General features: G+C 33.8%; 1 protein-coding gene across 5 annotated transcripts in view; it reads right to left on the bottom strand.

Annotated features, from left to right (window-relative positions):
- Strump (WASH complex subunit strump) overlaps window positions 1-20,034 on the bottom strand; it is a 579,189-nt gene that overhangs the window by 471,519 nt on the left and 87,636 nt on the right. For all 5 annotated transcript variants that reach the window (XM_081746920.1, XM_081746918.1, XM_081746916.1 and 2 more), the window contains exon 4: window positions 3,872-4,063. In XM_081746920.1, coding sequence (XP_081603046.1) covers window positions 3,872-4,063 — 192 coding nt within the window. The remainder of the gene's footprint in view (window positions 1-3,871; window positions 4,064-20,034) is intronic.

The following is a 20,034-nucleotide window of genomic DNA, read 5'->3' as shown; positions in this document are numbered from 1 at the left end:
CAGAATGTACAAGGGATCCAGAATAAACTCGAATACTTTGATGTACTTTTAGCTGATGATTTGAAAGAATGTAAGGTTATTTGTCTTGAACATTGGCTAAATGATACACTTATTAAAGAGGTCAATTTTGAAAATTTTAATCTTATCACTAAATTCTCTCGTGTTTCACACGAACGTGAAGGTGTATGCATTTTTGTTCACAACAGTCTAAAAGCTTTTGAAATAGATATTACAAAATTCACCTGTGAATTTGACTTTGAAGCTGTAGCCATTAAATTACCAAGTGTTAACATTTGTATTATATGCATTTATAGGTTGCCATCCGGCATATTTACTGTTTTCTTAAAGAAACTCGAAAGTCTTTTGGACTTCATACGAAAAGACTTTGAAAAAATGATCATCTGTGGTGATATTAATGTAAATTGGATAGTGGAAGCAAAAAAAGAAATCCGATCTACGAGATCTGCTGAATGTGTACAATCTCCAAGCGCTAGTGGATGTACCGACACGTCATAATAAAAGTGCGCTAGATCAGTTTATCATTAGTAAAAACCAATTTGCCTATAACCTTGAAGTATTTGATCCCGGTTTCTCTGATCATGATGCGATTATTTTAAAAATCACTTTAAACAATACCACTGTTCTTAAGTCTAAAGTATACACAGTTACAAAGAGAATTTTCTCCAGTCATAATACGGAATATCTAAATTTCTTGCTTTCTCATGAGTCTTGGAATGGCATATATAATACTTCTAACACTGAATATAAGTTTAAATACTTCTTTGAAACTTTCTTACATTACTTCAATATGGCGTTTCCAAAAGTTACTCGTAAAATCCGGACGTCGTCCACTAAGTCGTGGTTAACTAAAGGCATTAAAATTTCTAAAAGTAACCTATTTAGATATAATAGATTACTCAAAACAAATACATCACTTCCTCACAGGTTTCGAAATTATATTTTTAAGTACAGGAAAATATACAGAAGAGTAATTAAAACAGCTAAATTACTATCAAATAGCTCAACAATACTTAATTCTACTAATAAAGCTAAAACTATGTGGAAAATCTTAAATGGTGGAACAAACAAAAAGAGCGACTTTGAGTATATTAAAGTTGGGGACGAAATTATTAAAGAACCTAAGCGGATTGCAGATGTCTTCAATGATTATTTTCTAGATAGTGTACCATTACCTGACCCCATAAAACGAGTTATGACGACTCGATGAAATTTCCAATGCATTCACATACGATTTTTTTAATTCCAGCAACAGTAGAGGAGTTATGGAAAATATTGAGTAAGATGCCTAATTCGGGATCTTCAGGTTTTGATGAAGTTCCAGTGACTGTTATTAAATTTTGTTTTCCTTTCATTGTAAATCATCTCTGTTATTTAGTAAACCTATCTCTTGAGAAAGGATATTTTCCATCAGTGTTAAAGGTGGCAAAAGTAATCCTCTCCATAAAAAGGGGAGTATGCATGATGTAAGAAATTATCGCCCAGTCTCCATTCTTTCCACGTTTTCAAAAATTTTTGAATATGTGATGAAGTCACGACTCTGTAAGTTTTTGAAGTCATGTAACTTACTATCACCATCACAACATGGCTTCCAAAATAAGAAAAGTATTGAAACAGCCTTGTTTGATTACATGTCCAATATAGCTCTTGAATTAAAAAACAGTAAATATGTTGTTGGCCTATTCATCGACTTATCCAAAGCTTTTGATACAATTGATCATGCTATTCTTTTAAGCAAGTTGTATGCTTATGGTATTAGAGGAGTAGCTCACAACTGGTTTCTCTCTTTTTATCTAATAGGCAACAAGCGGTACAAATATCCAAATTATCTGCAGATGGGTTTCAAACAACTTGTTCGTCTTTATCAACTGTAATCAGAGGTGTTCCTCAAGGTTCCATTTTGGGTCCTATTCTCTTCCTGATATATATAAATGACTTGTTAGAATTTATGCATCCAGCGAAATGTATTCTATATGCTGATGACATCAGTATGATAATATCAGGAAAATCAATAGAAGAAGTTGAGAGGAAATCTGACATTTTTACGGACAAATTAGTAAAATGGTTAACAGCGAATAGGTTAATTATAAATCATGATAAATCGATTCTCTTACATTTTCATTTTCCAGGAAAACCGCGTATATCACCTAGAATAAAAATATCTTCTTACTCCAATATTCTTGCATAACAAAGCTTTTAGGTGTAATCATAAGTGATGATCTTTCATGGTCTGTTCATATCTCCACTTTAAACAAGAAACTAAGTAGCGTGTGTTTTGCCTTATACAAACTTCAAGGTACTGTATCGAGAGAAGCACTTCTTAGCTTTTACTACGCCAAGTTTAATTCATTCATTAACTTCGGCATAATACACTGGGGATCTGCTGAAAGTAGTTTAAGCACTTTCCGAATGCAAAAGAAAGCGATTAGAATAATTTTTGGGTTACCCACAAAATCGACATGTAAAAAGGTTTTCAGAGAAGCAAAAATTTTAACACTCCCCAGCTTATACATCTATAAATCTATTCTTTTTACTGTGAAAAACAAGCATCTTTTTATCTTTAACAAAAATGTTCATAGCCATAATACAAGACAAGGTAGTGACATATTTGTGATGCATCAAAAATATGCTAATATAAGCAAAACCGTGTACATGAATTGTGTCAGATTGTATAATAAACTTCCTCTGTACTTGAAAAATATGACCAATGTTTCCATTCTTGGTAAGACTTTATATAATCTACTCACTGAAAAGTGCTATTATACAATTAAAGAATATTTAAATGATTCATTAACTGAAAAGTTGGTAACAGATACTTACCCGTGAGTACATGCCTGGTGTGGTACAAACAGTTACCTAATTAGATGTAAATTGTCATGTTTTTATACTTAATATATCCTGATTTATGTGGTTTTGTGTTTTAGAAAGATGCATGATGTATACCACTGGTACTTGACAATATTCTATGTTTATTTTTCTTTCTTTCTGACAACTGTAATGCTTACATGAGAATTTCTCATGCTTTGTAAGCTAATGAAACAGGCAAATAAATGAATGAATGGAACGCTAAATTTCAACCATGATCTGTATCGAATTGTTCATGCCGCTTTCCAAAGTATATTTTCTACCGTTGTGGCAGTGTTATTACAAGGAGTTGGAACTTCTTAATATGAAATTAATGGCTAGTAATAATTATTTAATAAGAGTTATCAGTAATGAAAAAATTGACGTTCGCTACCTGATCTTTGCTTTTGCAGTACACATCATACAGCACAACATCGCAATTCACAAACAGTTCAAATTGTCGTGTTCTTCTTCTGTAGTGTTTACAGAATATCTTCTGTGTTCTATCCGCTTTGGAGAAACGAAGGAAACAAATGGGATGAGGGTGGCACTCTGCGGTGTTCTGCCACACACATTGGAAAAGGATTTGACAGGGGGCGAAGGAAATTCTTGCCTGTAAGCAGCAGACCTATTTGCGAAGATCAAATTGAAGCAGATAACCTTCAATATATACATATATAGTCCATCACAATGTTACCAAAAAAGTTCATTAATCTTGATGTAGGCCATTAAGCGTGGAATTGAGATAGTCATCCAATTTCTATTACTTTTTTGTATTCGTATCAACAATTTTAAGTTGTTGAGTACCACACTTCGTTAGTTACTCATGAATTAAATTTACATGTTATCGTATGGGGAATGAGAAATCAGTGGTAAAAGGTATAAGATCCCTTTAAGAATACCATTGCTAAATATATTCAGTTTATAAATAATAAAAAACAAAACCGTTTATGCTTTTCAAGTAGATCGTATTTAGCTAAGGTAGTAAACAATATAATTACATATTTACCATAAGCTGTTTCCCATCTTCATTCAGCAAAACACTTTCCAGTGTCTGTTGAATATAAATACCTTCCTCCAGATCCTCTAAAACTCTGTTTAGATCGCAGACATACTTATGAACGCTTTCAAAGGCTAAGTAGAATCGAGTTAATATCTCAATGTAGTTCTCTCGAAATTCTTCATCTAGGTCTTGAAGTTGCTGAAATGTAGTTCAAAACGAAGTTGATGCTTTGTTTAGTTAATTGAATCTTAAATATACTAACAGAGTTCTAATAAGACGTTTAACATCTTTGCTCAGCCTTGAGCTTATTTCTACACTATCTTGCGAACAAAAAATTATTGAGAAATTGTATTTAAATTTGCTATCCATATTCTTTTCAAATCTTGTAAATCCATTAGTAAATGTGTAAAACATACGAAAATTTTAGAGTATTTTTATTAATTAAAATGTCATGTATTAAAAGAAATATAGGAAATGCGAAAAAAGCATTATAGTCACGAAAATAATTTTAAACACATACACACACATATTATATATATATATATATATATATATATATATATATATATATATATATAAGGTGTGGCTATTAACTTTCAGGACTGCTCTAATAACACCAGAACAGATGATATGAAAAATGTACCCTTTTAATATGTTTCGAAGTAATCCCCACCTGCCGTGTAATACACTTCTGTGCTCGGCTGTATAAATTATGGAAACAACTTTTAAAGTCCTCTTTCGCAAGGCTCTTCAATGTCGACGTCACATACTTCTTAAGGTCTTCCACAAACCGTGTTCCTTTCATCACAGTTTTGAGTTCTAGGAACAAAAAAGTGCGGGGTTCAAGTCAGGAGAGTATGGCGGATGATGCAGCTCCACGACCTCATACTTGGCCAAAAACCGCTTCACTGGCAACGCAATGTGGGGGCGGGCGTTTTCATGCAACAGAAACCAACTCTCATTCTGAAGAAAACGGACACGTACTCTACGAATTCTTTGTCGCTGTCGGGCAAGGACTTCTGCGTAGTACTGTCCTGTAACAGCCGTGCCAGGTGGAACAAATTGATGACGAGTAAGCCCTTCACTGTCGAAGAAAGCGATTAACATGATTTTGTCCTTTGATTTTTGAAATCGAATCTTTCTGTTTAGGGGAGCTGAGAGACCGCCATTCTGCACTCTGTCTCTTGGTAGCAACAAGGTTCGTCACCCGTTACTATCGAATCTAGGAAAGCACGGTCAGCGTCAGCGTTATCAATGAGTTCATCACATACGTCCATTCTGAGTTGCTTTTTTTCGTCCAATAAATAGTGCGGAAAAATCTGGAACACACCTTGCGTTTCCCTAGGTCTTGCGTTAGAATTTGGTGAACCATTTCTTTGTCGATGTTGAGTTCACTGGCCAGTATTCGAATAGTCAGTCGCCGACCCGATGTTACAAGCTCGCTAACTTTCTCAATTGTTTCAGGCGTACGCACGTAAATCGGCCTTCCGTTGTGAGCGTCATCTTCAACACTTTTGCGCCCGTCCCGAAAACGTCCATAGCATTTAAACGTGCGGGAACGGGATAATGCTTGCTCACCATCCACTTGCTTCAACATTGCATGTGTTTCTGTCGCACTTTTGCCCAGTTTAAAGCAGAATTTGATGTTCACCTTTTGCTCCATTTCTGCACTTTCACAACATCACTTTACCATTTCGACAACAACACAGCACCAGATACGTTTCCATGTGTCTTTCCCAGCCAAGCTCTTGTTTCCAACTGGCGCGCGCTACAGGAAGAATGTGCAGATGTACTACCTTCCTGATACCAGCAGCGCCTTTCTCGGGCGAGTTATCGGTTTCGTGCCGTGCCGTCAGTCCTGCATATTAATAGCCACACCTTGTATATATATATATATATATATATATATATAACTATTTGGTTCGTGTCCTGTAGTTCCCTATGAGGGCTTAGGCCTTTATGATAGTCCGGGATTCGATCTTCTATATTCTAAACGTCTCCTTTAGGCTTTAATAGCGGTTCGTAGATTTTACCAAAGCCCATCATATAACCACTGGACAGTACGGTACAGAGTTCGGGTCAGAACATTCTGGGAAATTGACATAAAGACTGAATCTAATCGTATTCTCAATGACGATACAATTTAATAATGCAAAAATTATTACCGTATGTTGTATAGGCATTAATTATTTATGCTGGAAAGAAAAAGTAGATTAAATTCTCTTAAACTATAAAACAAATTTATATCATAACAAGTATTTTGATAAAGGATATGCGAAATTTCACTTTTTTACTTTAATTAACAACACTGAAACTAAGTAGTACGGGCCGCACTTGATCTAACTTTGGACTTTGACCCTGACCTTTGTGACCTCATAGGTCAAAGGTCAATCCCCTTGGCCCGGGTCAATGACCTAAGGGTACTTAGGAACACCCTCTCTAGATTTTGGCAGGGGTACATAGGACCACCCGCTTAAATTTTGGAAATTGCCAAATCTAAAAATTTGGTATGGTAGCCTAGGACCATGGTATGTACCGCTAGTAGTATTGGGGATCTATGTCGTTCCCTTTTATGGGTAAAAAATTGCCAAAAAGTCCAATTTCGGGGTTCTTTGACCTAATTTATCCCCTTTCATGAGGTCTTATTACCCTATATAGTTATATGGGCATATACAAGGGTCCATTGCCTTTCATAAGACATGGATGTATTGATGCACTCCTTTAAATTTTTGGGACGGGTACCTTGGCCCACCCATTAAATTTTGGAAATTGCCAAATCTAAAAATTGGGTGTGGTAGCTTAGGACCGTAGTATGTACTTCTATTAGTATTGGGGGTCCACCCCGTTCCCTTTCATGGATAAAGAATTGCCAAATTTTAGTACAACCACGTGTTTGGTTTTGACCTAAGTTATCCCCTTTGATGAGGTCCTATTACCTTATATGCTTATATGGGCGTATACAGGAATCCATTCCCTTTCATAAAAAATAGGTACATTTGTGAACCCCTTGAAATTTTTAGGAGGGGTACCTTGGCCCACCCCTTCATTATTGGAAATTGCCAAATTTAAACATTTGGTATAATAGTACAGGACCCTAATATAGATCACTATAAATTTGGGTGGTCCATTTCGTTCCCTTTTAGAGGTACAAAATTGCCAAATTTTAGTACAACCACGTGTTTGGTTTTTGGCCCATTTTATCCATTGGATGAGGTCCTATTACCTTATATAGTTATATGGGCGTATACAGGTGTCCATTCCCTATCGTAAGACATAGGTACATTGATGCACTCCTTTAAATTTTTGGGAGAGGTACCTTGGCCCACCCCTTTAATTTTGGAAATTGCCCAATTTAAACATTTGGTATTATACACCGTGTAGTATAGGACCCTAATATAGATCACTATAAATTTGGGTGGTCCACCTAATTCCCTTTAGGGGTACAAAATTACCAAAATATAAACTAAACAATACGTTGTACCATGTTTTTTGTTTTGGCCCAATTTATCCCCTTTGATGAGGTTATTACCTTATATGGTTATATGATCATGTATAGGGGTGCATTCCCTATCATAAAACATAGGTACATTGATGCACCCTTTTAATTTTTTTGGAAGGGGTACCTTGGCCCACCCCTTAAATTTTGGAAATTTTCCAATTTAAGCATTCGCTATCATAGTAAGTAGTAGAAAATGGATCGATCTGGCTCAGACCTGGCTCATACTAGGACAACTCACAAGCCCCTGGGAAAATGACCACCTTGCACCGTGAGCCCATGGCCTTTTACGACCTCCATTTTAGGGGTGAATTTGTTCCCTTTTACGAGCACTTTTTAGGGGGTGTATTCGTTCTCTTTTACGAGCCCATTTTAGGGGGTGAACTCATTCCCTTTTATGAGCCCTTATTTTAATATAGCAGAAATTACGAACACATAGAAGAGAAGATAACACTACGTAACACACAGCAGAACAGATAACAGATAAGAATATGAAACATAGAAGGGGTGTATTCGTTCTCTTTTCCAACCCCTATTTTAACATAGCAGATAGCACAGCTAATAAAAGAGCATGGCTTATTTTACCGTGAGCCCATGGCCTTTTACGACCTCCATTTTAGGGGTGAATTTGTTCCCTTTTACGAGCACTTTTAAGGGGGTGTATTCGTTCTCTTTTACGACCTCCATTTTAGAGGGTGTACTCGTTCCCTTTTATGAGCACTTTTTCAACCCTTATTTTAACATAGGAGATAACACATACGATTACGAACACATAGAAGAGCTGATAACACATAGCACTATTTTAACATACCAGAACATAAGACTACGTAACATAGCAAGGGTGTACTCGTTCCCTTTTATGAGCACTTTTTCAACCCTTATTTTAACATAGGAGATAACACATAAGATTACGAACACATAGAAGAGAAGATAACACATAACACTACGTAACATACAGCAGAACAGATAACACATAAGAGTACGTAACATAACAAGGGTGTATTCATTCTCTTTTATGAACATATTTTTCAACCCCTATTTTAACATAGGAGATAACACATAAGATTACGAACACATAGAAGAACAGATAACACATAAGACTACGTAACACACAGCAGAGCAGATAACACATAAGACTCGTTCTCTTTTACGACCTCCATTTTAAGGGGTGAATTCGTTCCCTTTTATGAGCACTTTTTCAACCCTTATTTTAACATAGGAGATAACACATAAGATTACGAACACATAGAAGAGAAGATAACACATAAAACTACGCAACACACAGCAGAGCAGATAACACATAAGAATATGAAACATAGCAAGGGTGTACTCGTTCCCTTTTATGAGCATATTTTCCAACCCCTATTCTGAACATAGTAGATAACACATAGAAGAGCAGATAACACATAGCACTATGTTAACATAGTAGGTAACATAAGATTACGAACATATATAAGAGCAGAAGACTACATAACATAACAGGCCTCCATTTTAGGGGTGAACTCGTTCTCTTTTATGAGCATATTTTTCAACCCCTATTTTAACATAACAGAAATAACATAAGAATACTTATTTTAACATAACGAGCAAAGATTACAATCGAACACCCACGGTCTACAGATAATCATTTTAGATGGTGTATTCATTCATTCTCTTTGATGACCATTTTTCCACCCCTAATGAAATTACATAGGAGAGCAGATAATACATAAGATTCGTTCTCTTTTACGACCTCCATTTTTAGGGTGAACTCGTTCCCTTTTATGAGCACTTTTTCAACCCCTATTTTGAACATTTTAACATAGTAAAAATGACATAAGCATGTCCTCAAACTACTGGCCATCGTGAACAAAAGGTCAAACTCGAAAACGAAACAACATATTGAGGTGCTGTTTCCAAATCTAGTAACTGGTCATCAACTACTACAAGTTCCAAAATAGTGGCCATCGAGGTCAAAGGTCAAAATACTTAAAACCCAATAACACGAAAACTGAGCCACATATTGAGGTGGTATTTCCACATTTAGTAATCGACCACCAACTACTACAAGTTCCAAAATAGTGGCCATCGAGGTCAAAGGTCAACATACTTAAAACCTAATAACACGAAAACTGAGCCACATATTGAAGTGCTGTTTCCAAATCTAGTAACTGGTCATCAACTACTACAAGTTCCAAAAATAATGGTCATCGAGGTCAAAGGTCAACATACTTAAAACCTAATAACTCGACAACTGAGCCATATATTGAAGTGCTGTTTCCAAATCTAGTAATTGGTCACCAACTACTACAAGTTCCAAAATAATGTCCACCAAGGTCAAAGGTCAACATACTTAAAACCTAATAACTCGAAAACTGAGCAAAATATTGAGGTGCTGTTTCCAAATCTAGTAACTGGTCACCAACTACTACAAGTTCCAAAATAATGATCGTCTGGGTCAAAGGTCAACATACTTAAAACCCAATAACTCGAAAACGGAGCCAAATATTGAGATGCTGTTTTCACATTTAGTAATAGTTCATCAACTACTAGAAATATCAAAAATAGTGGCCATCGAGGTCAAAGGTCAACATACTTAAAACCTAAAAACTTGAAAACGGAGCCAAATATCGAAGTGGTGTTTCCACATTTAGTAATTGGTCATCAACTACTACAAGTTCCAAAATACTAATCATCGAGGTCAAACGTCAAACTCGAAAACGGAGCCAAATATTGAGGTGGTGTTTCCACATTTAGTAATAGTTCATCAATCACTGCAAGAACTCGAAAACGGAGCCAAATATTGAGATGCTGTTTTCACATTTAGTAATAGTTCATCAACTACTAGAAATATCAAAAATAGTGGCCATCGAGGTCAAAGGTCAAAATACTTAAAACCCAATAACTCGAAAACGAAGCAACGTATTGAGGTGCTGTTTCCACATTTAGTAACTGGTCATCAGGTACCACAAGTTCCAAAATAATGACCATCGAGGTCAAAGGTCAAAATACTTAAAACCTAATTACTCGAAAACCGAGCCACATATTGAGATGGTGTTTCTACATTTAGTAATTGGTCATAAGGTACTACATGTCCCAAAATTAGTGGTCATCGAGGTCAAAGGTCAAAATACTTAAAACCTAATAACTCGAAAACGGAACCGCATATTGAGATGTTGTTTCCATATTTAGTAATTGGTTACCAACTACTACAAGTTCCAAAATAATGACCCTCTAGGTCAAAGGTCAAATATTTAAACGCAAATAACCCTTAAACAGAGCAACGTATTGAGGTGCTGTTTCCAAATCTAGTAATACGTCATCAACTATTACATGTTCCAAAAGTACTGACTATCGAGGTCAATGGTCAAATATTTAAGCCTTAATAACTTCAAACAAAGCCTGTGTGATCTATTCAATTTTGTACAAAGCAGAGAAAAGTGAAGAAGGAATAAATTTGAGTGGCTTATTTACTTTTGTATTAATGAGAAAGAAATCAAAGAAACACAATTTTAACTAGCGCAGAATTTCATTACCTTTTTAGGCTATTCAAATGGATTAACAAGAAAGCAAACAAAGATATGCCATATTAACTAGCTGAGAATTATATGTCATCTTGTATTATTTAAGCAAAACGAAGAAAGCGAACATGGACCATTTTACTCAAATTTGGATGGAGTATTCATCTTTGTATGAACCAGAAAAAAAATGAAGAAGGTACGTTTTAACTAGTTCAATATTTCTGTACAATTTTGTACTACTCAAATAAACGAAATTTTATTTTTGTATCAATCACAAGAAAATTAAAGAAGGGTCATTTCATACCTTTTTTGTGCTATTCAAATAATAGAGGGAACAAATTTCAGTGGTCTATTTTATTTTTTGTACCAATCAGAAGAAAAGCAAAGATATGCCATTCTCAGACTTTTATACCATTTTACTACTCAAACAAACAATGAAGTATTTAGTTTTGTACGAACCAGAAAAATTTGATTGGATTATTTCCTTAGGTACCAACTGGAAAAAGTGAAGGGCCATTATTCAAATAAACGAAGGAATAGAGTATTTCGTTTTGTACCAACTGGAAAAGAGAAGAAGAGCTACTTTAACTAGCTCATTATGTACTGTTTAAAGAAACGAAAATTGACCATTATGTAACTTTTGAACTACTGAAATGTTCTATTTTTGTATCAATCAGAAAAAAACGAAGAAGAGCCATTTTAACAAGTTCATAATTTCGATGTTCTACTTTTTATACCAACGAGAAAAAATGAACTAGCTGAATATTTAAATATACGAAAGAATAAGTTTGTGACCTATTCAATTTTGTACCAATGAGAAATGGCTCAGCAAAAGGCGAAGAAGGACTATTTTATATAATTATGGAGTATTTGGTTTTGTACCACCAAGAAAAAAAAAGAAATTGCACCACTTTGGAGTATTCAAACAAACAAAGGAATTATAATTTGTGTCAACTCTAAAATCAATTAAACGAAGTAATGCATTTGAAAAACCGAAGTTGAGTATTTTATACCATTTTGTATTATTTCAACAAACAAAGGAATAAGCAAAAAAAGGATCATTTTAAACTAGTCTAATAAACGAAGGCATAAATATGAGTGAGCTATTTAATTTTGTAGCAACCAAAGAATTTTCACGAAAGAACAAAATTATACTAATCAGAAAAAGCGAAGAAGACCCATTTTAACTAACTGAGAATTTCTGTACCTTTTTGTAAATTTGAGTGACCTGCTTTTTGTACTAACCAGAAAAATCGAAGAAGGTCCAATTTAGCTAACTCAGAATTTATGTACCCTTTTGTACTAGCCCAATGAACGAAAGAACAATTTTGGGTGTTCTACTTTTTTATACCAAACAAGGAAGAACCATTTTAACTAGCTCAAACACAATTTTAACTAGCGCAGAATTTCTGTAACGCAAAAATTAATTTGGATGAAGTAACAAGAAAGAAAGCAAAGATATGCCATATTAACTATTTAAATAAACAAAGGGATAAATTTAAGTGATCTATTCCATTTTGTACCAAGGAGAAATGCCATTTTTATCTAGCTTAGAATTTCTAGTGCATGTTGTATTATTTAAACAAAACGAAGGGCTAAATTTGAGTGGTTATTCAATTTTGTAGCAAGAAGAAAAATGAAAGAACTAACATTTTGTACTAATCAAATAAATGAAGGAATATTTAGTTTTGTACCAAGCAAAATAAGAAAAAGCAGTGAAGGACGAATAAAATTTGGATGGACTATTTTCTTATGTACCAACAAAAAAGAGAAACCGAAGGAGGAATAAATTTGGGTGACCTATTCAGTTTTGTACTACTAAAATAAACGAAGGAATAAAATTGAATGTTCTACAGAAGAAAACGGAGAAGGGCCATTTTATTTAATTTTGTAGTACACAAATTTATACCTTTGTATATTTGAGTACTACAAAATTAAATAAAATTTGGTACCATCGAGGTCAAAGGTCAACATACTTAAAACCTAATATCTCGACAACTGAGACACATATTGAAGTGCTGCTTCCAAATCTAGTAATACGCCATCAACTACTACAAGTTCCAAAAATAGTGGTCATCGAGGTCAAAGGTCACAGTACTTAAAACCTAATTACTCGAAAACGGAGCCACATATTGAGATGGTGTTTCCAAATCTAGTAACTGGTCATCAGGTACTACAAGTTCCAAAATAGTGGTCATCGAGGTCAAAGGTCACAGTACTTAAAACCTAATTACTCGAAAACTGAGCCACATACTCAGGTGCTGTTTCCTCATTTAGTAATCGGTCACCAACTAGTACAAGTTCCAAAATTAGTGGTCATCGAGGTCAAAGGTCAACATACTTAAAACCTAATAACTCGAAAACTGAGCAAAATATTGAGGTGCTGTTTCCAAATCTAGTAACTGGTCATCAGATACTACAAGTTCCAAAATAATGACCATCGAGGTCAAAGGTCAAAATACTTAAAACCCAATAACTCGAAAACTGAGCCACATATAGAGGTGCTGTTTCCACATTTAGTAATTGGTCATCAACTAGTACATGTTAAAAAAATCATGACCATCGAGGTCAAAGGTCAAACTACTTAAAACCTAATAACACGAAAACTGAGCCAAATATCGAAGTGGTGTTTCCACATTTAGTAATAGTTCATCAATCACTGCAAGTTCCAAAATAATGATCATCGAGGTCAAAGGTCAACATACTTAAAACCTAATAACTCGAAAATGGATCCACATATTGAGGTGCTGTTTCCACATTTAGTAATACGTCATCAACTATTACTTGTTCCAAAAGTACTGACTATCGAGGTCAATGGTTAAATATTTAAGCCTTAATAACTTTAAACAAAACCTGTGTGACCTATTCAATTTTGTACCAAGCAGAGAAAAGTGAAGAATGAATAAATATGACTGGCTTACTTCGAGAAAGAAAGCAACGATATACATTTTAACTAGCTGAGAATTTTAAATCATCTTGTATTATTTAAACAAACGAAAGGATAAATTTTATACCAACGAGAAATGCCATTTTATACCATTTTGTATTACTCCAATAAACGAAGGAATACCAGAAAAAAAGAAGTAAAGAACGAATAAAATTTAGGTGGATTATTTCCTTTTGTACCAACTGGAAAAGAGAAGAAGAGCTACTTTAACTAGCCCATTATGTACTGTTTAAACAAACGAAAATTGACCATTATGTAACTTTTGAAATACTGAAATGTTCTATTTTTGTATCAATCAGGAAAACCCGAAGAAGGATCATTTTAACAAGTTCATAATTTTGATGTTCTACTTTTTATACCAACGAGAAAAAAATTAACTAGCTGAATATAAGAAATAATAAATTTAAGTGACCTATTCAATTTTGTACCCATGAGAAATGGCATTTTAACTGGATCAGAATTTTACTACTCAAATAAACAATGGAGTATTTAGTTTTGCACCATTTTGGAGTATTCAAATAAACAAAGGACTTATAATTTGTGTCAACTCTAAAATCAATTAAACGAAGTAATGCATTTGAAAAACTGAAGTTGAGTATTTTATACCATTTTGTATTATTTCAACAACCAAAGGAATAAGCAAAAAAAAAAAAAAAAAAGATTATTTTATATCATTTTAAACTAGTCTAATAAACGAAGGCATACATATGAGTGAGCTATTTAATTTAACGAAAGAACAAAATTGTACTAATCAGAAAAAGCGAAGAGGACCCATTTTAACTAACTGAGAATTTCTGTACCTTTTTGTACTATTTAAACAAACGATGGAATAAATTTAAGTGACCTATTCAATTTTGTACCAATGAGAAAAGGCATTTAACTGGCTCAGAATTTGAGTTGTCTATTTAGTTTTGTACCAACCTAAGAAGAAGGGTGAAGAAGGACTATTTTATAATTTTACTACTCAAATAAGCAATGGAGTATTTAGTTTTGCATCATTTTGGAGTATTCAAATAAACAAAGGAATTATAATTTGTGTCAACTCTAAAAACGGCCATTTTGTATTATTTCAACAAACAAAAGAAAAAGCAAAAAGGACCATTTTAAACTATTTAAATAAACGAAGGCATAAACATGAGTGAGACCAGAGAAAAACCGAAGAAGGTCCATTTTAACTAACTGAGAATTTCTGTACCTTTTTGTACTATTTAAACAAACGAAGGGATAAATTTGAGTGACCTGTTTTTTGTACTAACCAGAAAAATCGAAGAAGGTACCTTTATACTAGCTCAATGAACGAAAGAACAAATTTGGGTGTTCTACTTTTTTATACCAAACAAGGAAGAACCATTTTGTACTACTTAAATAAACGAAAGAAAAAGCGAAAAAAGACCTTTTTAACTAGCGCAGAATTTCTGTAACGCAAAAAATAATTTGGATGGAGTAACAAGAAAGAAAGCAAATATATGCCATATTAACTATTTAAATAAACGAAGGGATAAATATAAGTGATCTATTCCATTTTGTACCAAGGAGAAATGTCATTTTTATCTAACTAGAATTTCTAGTGCATGTTATATTATTTAAACAAAACGAAGGGCTAAATTTGAGAAAGCGAACATGAACCATTTTACTCAAAATTTGGATGGAGTATTTAGCTTTGTATGAACCAGAAAAAAAAAATGTAAAGAAGAACCATTTTAACTAACTCAGATCTTTATACCATTCTGTACTATTTTTTGTACCAATCAGAAGAAAATCAAAGAAGGGTTATTTTAACTAGCCAAGCAGAAAAAAGGAAAGAATTAACACTTTGTACTAACCAGAAAAGGAGAAGAAGGATCAGCATTCTATACTTTTTATGCCATTTATTCGGGTGTCCTATATCGTTTTTTACCAACGAGAACCATTTTTAATTGACTTAGAATTTTATACCTTTTTGAAAAATTTGTATCAAATCGAAAAAAGCAAGGAAATATCATTTTAAATAGCTCAGCATGTTATAGCTTTTTGTGTTTTTGGTCCAAATATACAAATAATATTTATTACCGTCTCATGAATACAAAAAACTGGAACATAACTCAAATCTTACCAGGCCACTATTATCATGTTGATGATATTCTATCTCAAATTAATCATAAAAGTGATATATTAAATTTACAATTAAAAGTCAAAGCATCAGTGAAACGAATTGAGGTTAATAAAGTAATAAAAGATCAAGAGAAGCATATAGAAGTACGCCTATCTCCTGAACTAGCCCGAATACTAGGTTTTGATCATATTCAACAAGAAGATATTGCAGTTGTTCATCATGCTCGTTATCCACCTGATTTACAAAAAGCGCTACCTACACTTATGTATATTTACAGTGATATTGTAGAACCACAAATGGTGGGTGACACCGTAGCTCCATTGTTACGTATTATAAATACAAATATTACAGAGCATGGTATTAATAATGTACATATTTTTGATAATCCTCATTATGTCACTGCAACGTAAACAATTTGATCAAATTATTATTGATTTAAGAGATAGTACAGGTAATCCACTTCCTTTCCAATATGGCAGTGTATGTGTAAAATTACATTTTCGTAGACGTAATACGGTATTGTAAATTTTACCATGTGTGAATATAATAGTAAGAAAAGAGAGAAAAAAATGCAGTGTGAGTGTATGAAATCAGAATTAGATTTATTTGCTGGTTTACCCACTCAAACCAGTATTATAGGTAATAAAATAGTTCCATATAAACCTGTGGCTTCAATAGCTGATAATGCACCAATAGAATTTGTTGTCCCCGGTCATGGGGATGACTATATTGACTTACCGCACACAATGTTATATGTTAAAGGTAAAATTACTAAATCAGATGGTTCTAATTTAACTTCTGCCGATAAGAAAATCGGCCCTGTAAATGATTTTCTCAATGCAATGTTCAGTGAATTGCAAGTATATTTAAATAATCAACTTATTTCCTACTCTTCACATACATATCCATATCGATCGTATATTGAAAAACTACTAAATTATAATGCTGAAGCTAAAACAACGCATCTTCAAACATCAATGTGGTTTAAAGATACTGCAGGGCATATGGACAGTGTGGCTGATGCTAATGTAGGATTTAAACAACGTTTTCTTCTCACTGCTTTAAGTCAGTCATTTGAATTATTGGGTTATATTCATGCTGATATTTTCAATCAGGAGAAATTTTTACTGAATGGTGTACAATTGCGTATTAAACTAATTCCAGCTAAACCTACATTTTGTCTAATGGGCGACGCAGATGCTGATGGAAAAGTTGTAATTACAGATGCAACATTGCTTGTGAAAAAGGTTGATGTATCACCAGCAGTTAAAATAGCACAAAATAAAGTATTACAAAATCCTAAATTTAGAGTAAAATATCCTATAACAAAAGTGCAAGTGAAGACTGAAACTCTGCCACAAGGAATTATGGATAGTACACTTCCAGATCTATTTTCAGGCCTAGTGCCTAAACGTATTATTATTGGTTTTGTTACTAATACTGCTTTTAATGGTAATTATCAAACAAATCCATTCAATTTTCAACATTTTAGTATGTCATTTTTTACATTGTATGTTGATGGAAATCCAATACCTTTCAAACCTTTACAGCCAGATTTTGATAATAAGCTATATGTACAAGCATATTCTACGTTATTTACAGGTTCAGGTATTTATTATTCTAATCAAGGTAATGATATTTCACTTGCTGAATATCCTAATGGTTATACTCTACTGGTGTTTGATTTAACTCCTGATTCAAGCGCAAGTGCTGCATTTCATACTAGTCCGCAACGGCAAGGAAGTGTACGTTTAGAGGTTCATTTTAAAGAAGCACTGCCATCTCCTGTAACAACAATTATTTATGGTGAATTCTCTTCAGAATTAGAAATTGATTTTCAGAGAAAAATATATATTAATTAAAGAAAAAATGTTAAATACAATTGAGCTTTATGAAGCATTACAACAAAATTTGCCTAAAGATCATTTTATTGGTGTGTATGCTGCTGATGAGTTACCTTTGTTTATTCATACATTTCCAGCCGCCATAATTATAAACACTGATTCTAGTGATAAGCCTGGTGAACATTGGGTTGCTGTTTATATATCTAATATGTGTGTGGGAGAGTATTTCGATAGCTATGGTATACCTCCCTATATACAACATCATATAAGGTTTTTAAAACGAAACTGTCTGTATTATACATGGAATAATAGACGTATTCAAGGTGATTTATCTCAATTTTGTGGACATTACTGTTTCCTATATTTAGCATGTCGTGCATCTGGTTATTCGATGCAGGATTTTTTAAACAAATTCTCACTCACTACTATTGATGCTAATGATATTATGCTTTATTCATTTATGAGAGTATGATGATGTTATTTTTTTAAACTCCGCCATTGCCGGTCCCAAGCCCTGGATGAGAAAGGAGGAGGGTTGGGGGTCTTGCTACCCACGTAAAAGAAAATAATGTTGGGTTCAAAACGAGTACACTTCTATTCTCTGCTATGTTCAAATAGGGATTGGAAAATGTGCTCATAAAAGAGAACGAATACACCCCTAAAATGGAGGTCGTAAAAGAGAACGAGGTCACCCCCTTAAAAGTGCTCATAAAAGGGAATAAAGTCACCCCTAAAATGGAGGTCGTAAAAGGCCGTGGGCTCACGGTGCGCGGTGGTCATTTTCTCAGTGGCTTGTGAGTTGTCCTAGTATGAGCCAGGTCTGAGCCAGATCGATCCATTTTCTACTACTATAGTACATGACTTCACCATGTATGATGATAAATTTGGGTGGTCTACCTTGTTCCCTTTCATGGATAAAAATTGCCAAATTTTAGTACAACCACGTGTTTGGTTTTTGGCCCAATTTATCCCCTTTGATGAGGTCTTATTACCTTATATGGTTATATGGTCATATATAGGGGTTCATTTCCTATTATGAGACATGGGTACATTGATGCACCCCTTTAAAAATTTGGGAGGGGTATCTTAGCTCATCCACTCAGTTTTAGAAATTGTTTTATATAAGCAGTTGGTATCATAGTACAGGACTTAAAAAAAAATATGTACCACTATAAATTTGGATGATCCACGTCGTTCCCTTTCATGGGTAAAAAACTACCAAAAATCAAATTTCAGAGGTTACTGATCCCCCTTTGATAAAGATTTAGCACGTTATATGGGTATGTACAGAGGGAACCTTTATATGTTTATGTTCCCTTTTAAATTTCGGAATTATCAAATAACAAAATTCAGTAAACCTTTTCTAGGATCCATTGTAAATGTCGGTGTCCCTCTTACGGCCAACTATTCAAATTTTAAAGGTTATTGACCTATTTTATCTTTTTTGATACGGCTTTATTATTGAATGAGTACAGGATTTATTACTTTTTCATAAGACACAGGTGTATTTGTGTACCAATCTTAAATTTTGGGAGGGGTACATTTCCTATTGTTAAATTAATTGGTAATTGTTCTTAGAATTGGGTGGTATCTCATTCTTTGGGTAAATCATTGTCAAATATGAGTATGGTCACGTGATCTGTTATTGACCTATGATGAGATTAGGAGTCCAGGAAATTGGTACATTTAAACTTTGTAGCATAATTTGAGAATTGTCAAAATGAAATTACGTCATTGGTTTTGATTATTCCCGCCTATGGGTCAAATATAAACGTAAGAAACACGATGTACCATGTGATTGAATAGTGTACAGGGATTCATTTCCTTTCCAAAATTTGTGGAAGTTATCAAATAACACGTTTCTAGACAACAGTTGGTTCTGCTATGATAAACAATTGACCTAATATTTTTTTAACTCTTAAATTTTAATTTTTACTTAATTATATTATTGCGCAAAGGTGATACATATATTAGATAGATGATATTGAGATGAACTAAATTACATGATTGAGGGTAACATCTGATATAAAGTTTTCGTGAAAAAATGAACTTTTATGTCACTTAAAAGTATGTTGTGGCTGTTAATAATAATTGATAGGTTTTAGTCTTCTTGGAGAGATATTTACGGTATATACTCTATTAACTAGCACATATATTTATTATTCTTACTGCATAATTTATTTTTATTTAATCTCGCAATGGTGATATACATAGCCCATTCGTATTCAGAGTGTATTCACGTTCATGTGCAAATCCTTGAACTACAATTGAACCCTCATCATTGAGTTAC

This window comes from Thermobia domestica, chromosome 18 (genome assembly GCF_964235325.1).
Source record: "Thermobia domestica chromosome 18, izTheDome1.hap1.1, whole genome shotgun sequence".
In the NCBI taxonomy this organism is placed as follows: domain Eukaryota; kingdom Metazoa; phylum Arthropoda; class Insecta; order Zygentoma; family Lepismatidae; genus Thermobia; species Thermobia domestica.
The sequence above is the reverse complement of the archived record's forward strand: the minus strand, read 5'-3'. Positions and strand labels throughout refer to the sequence as shown.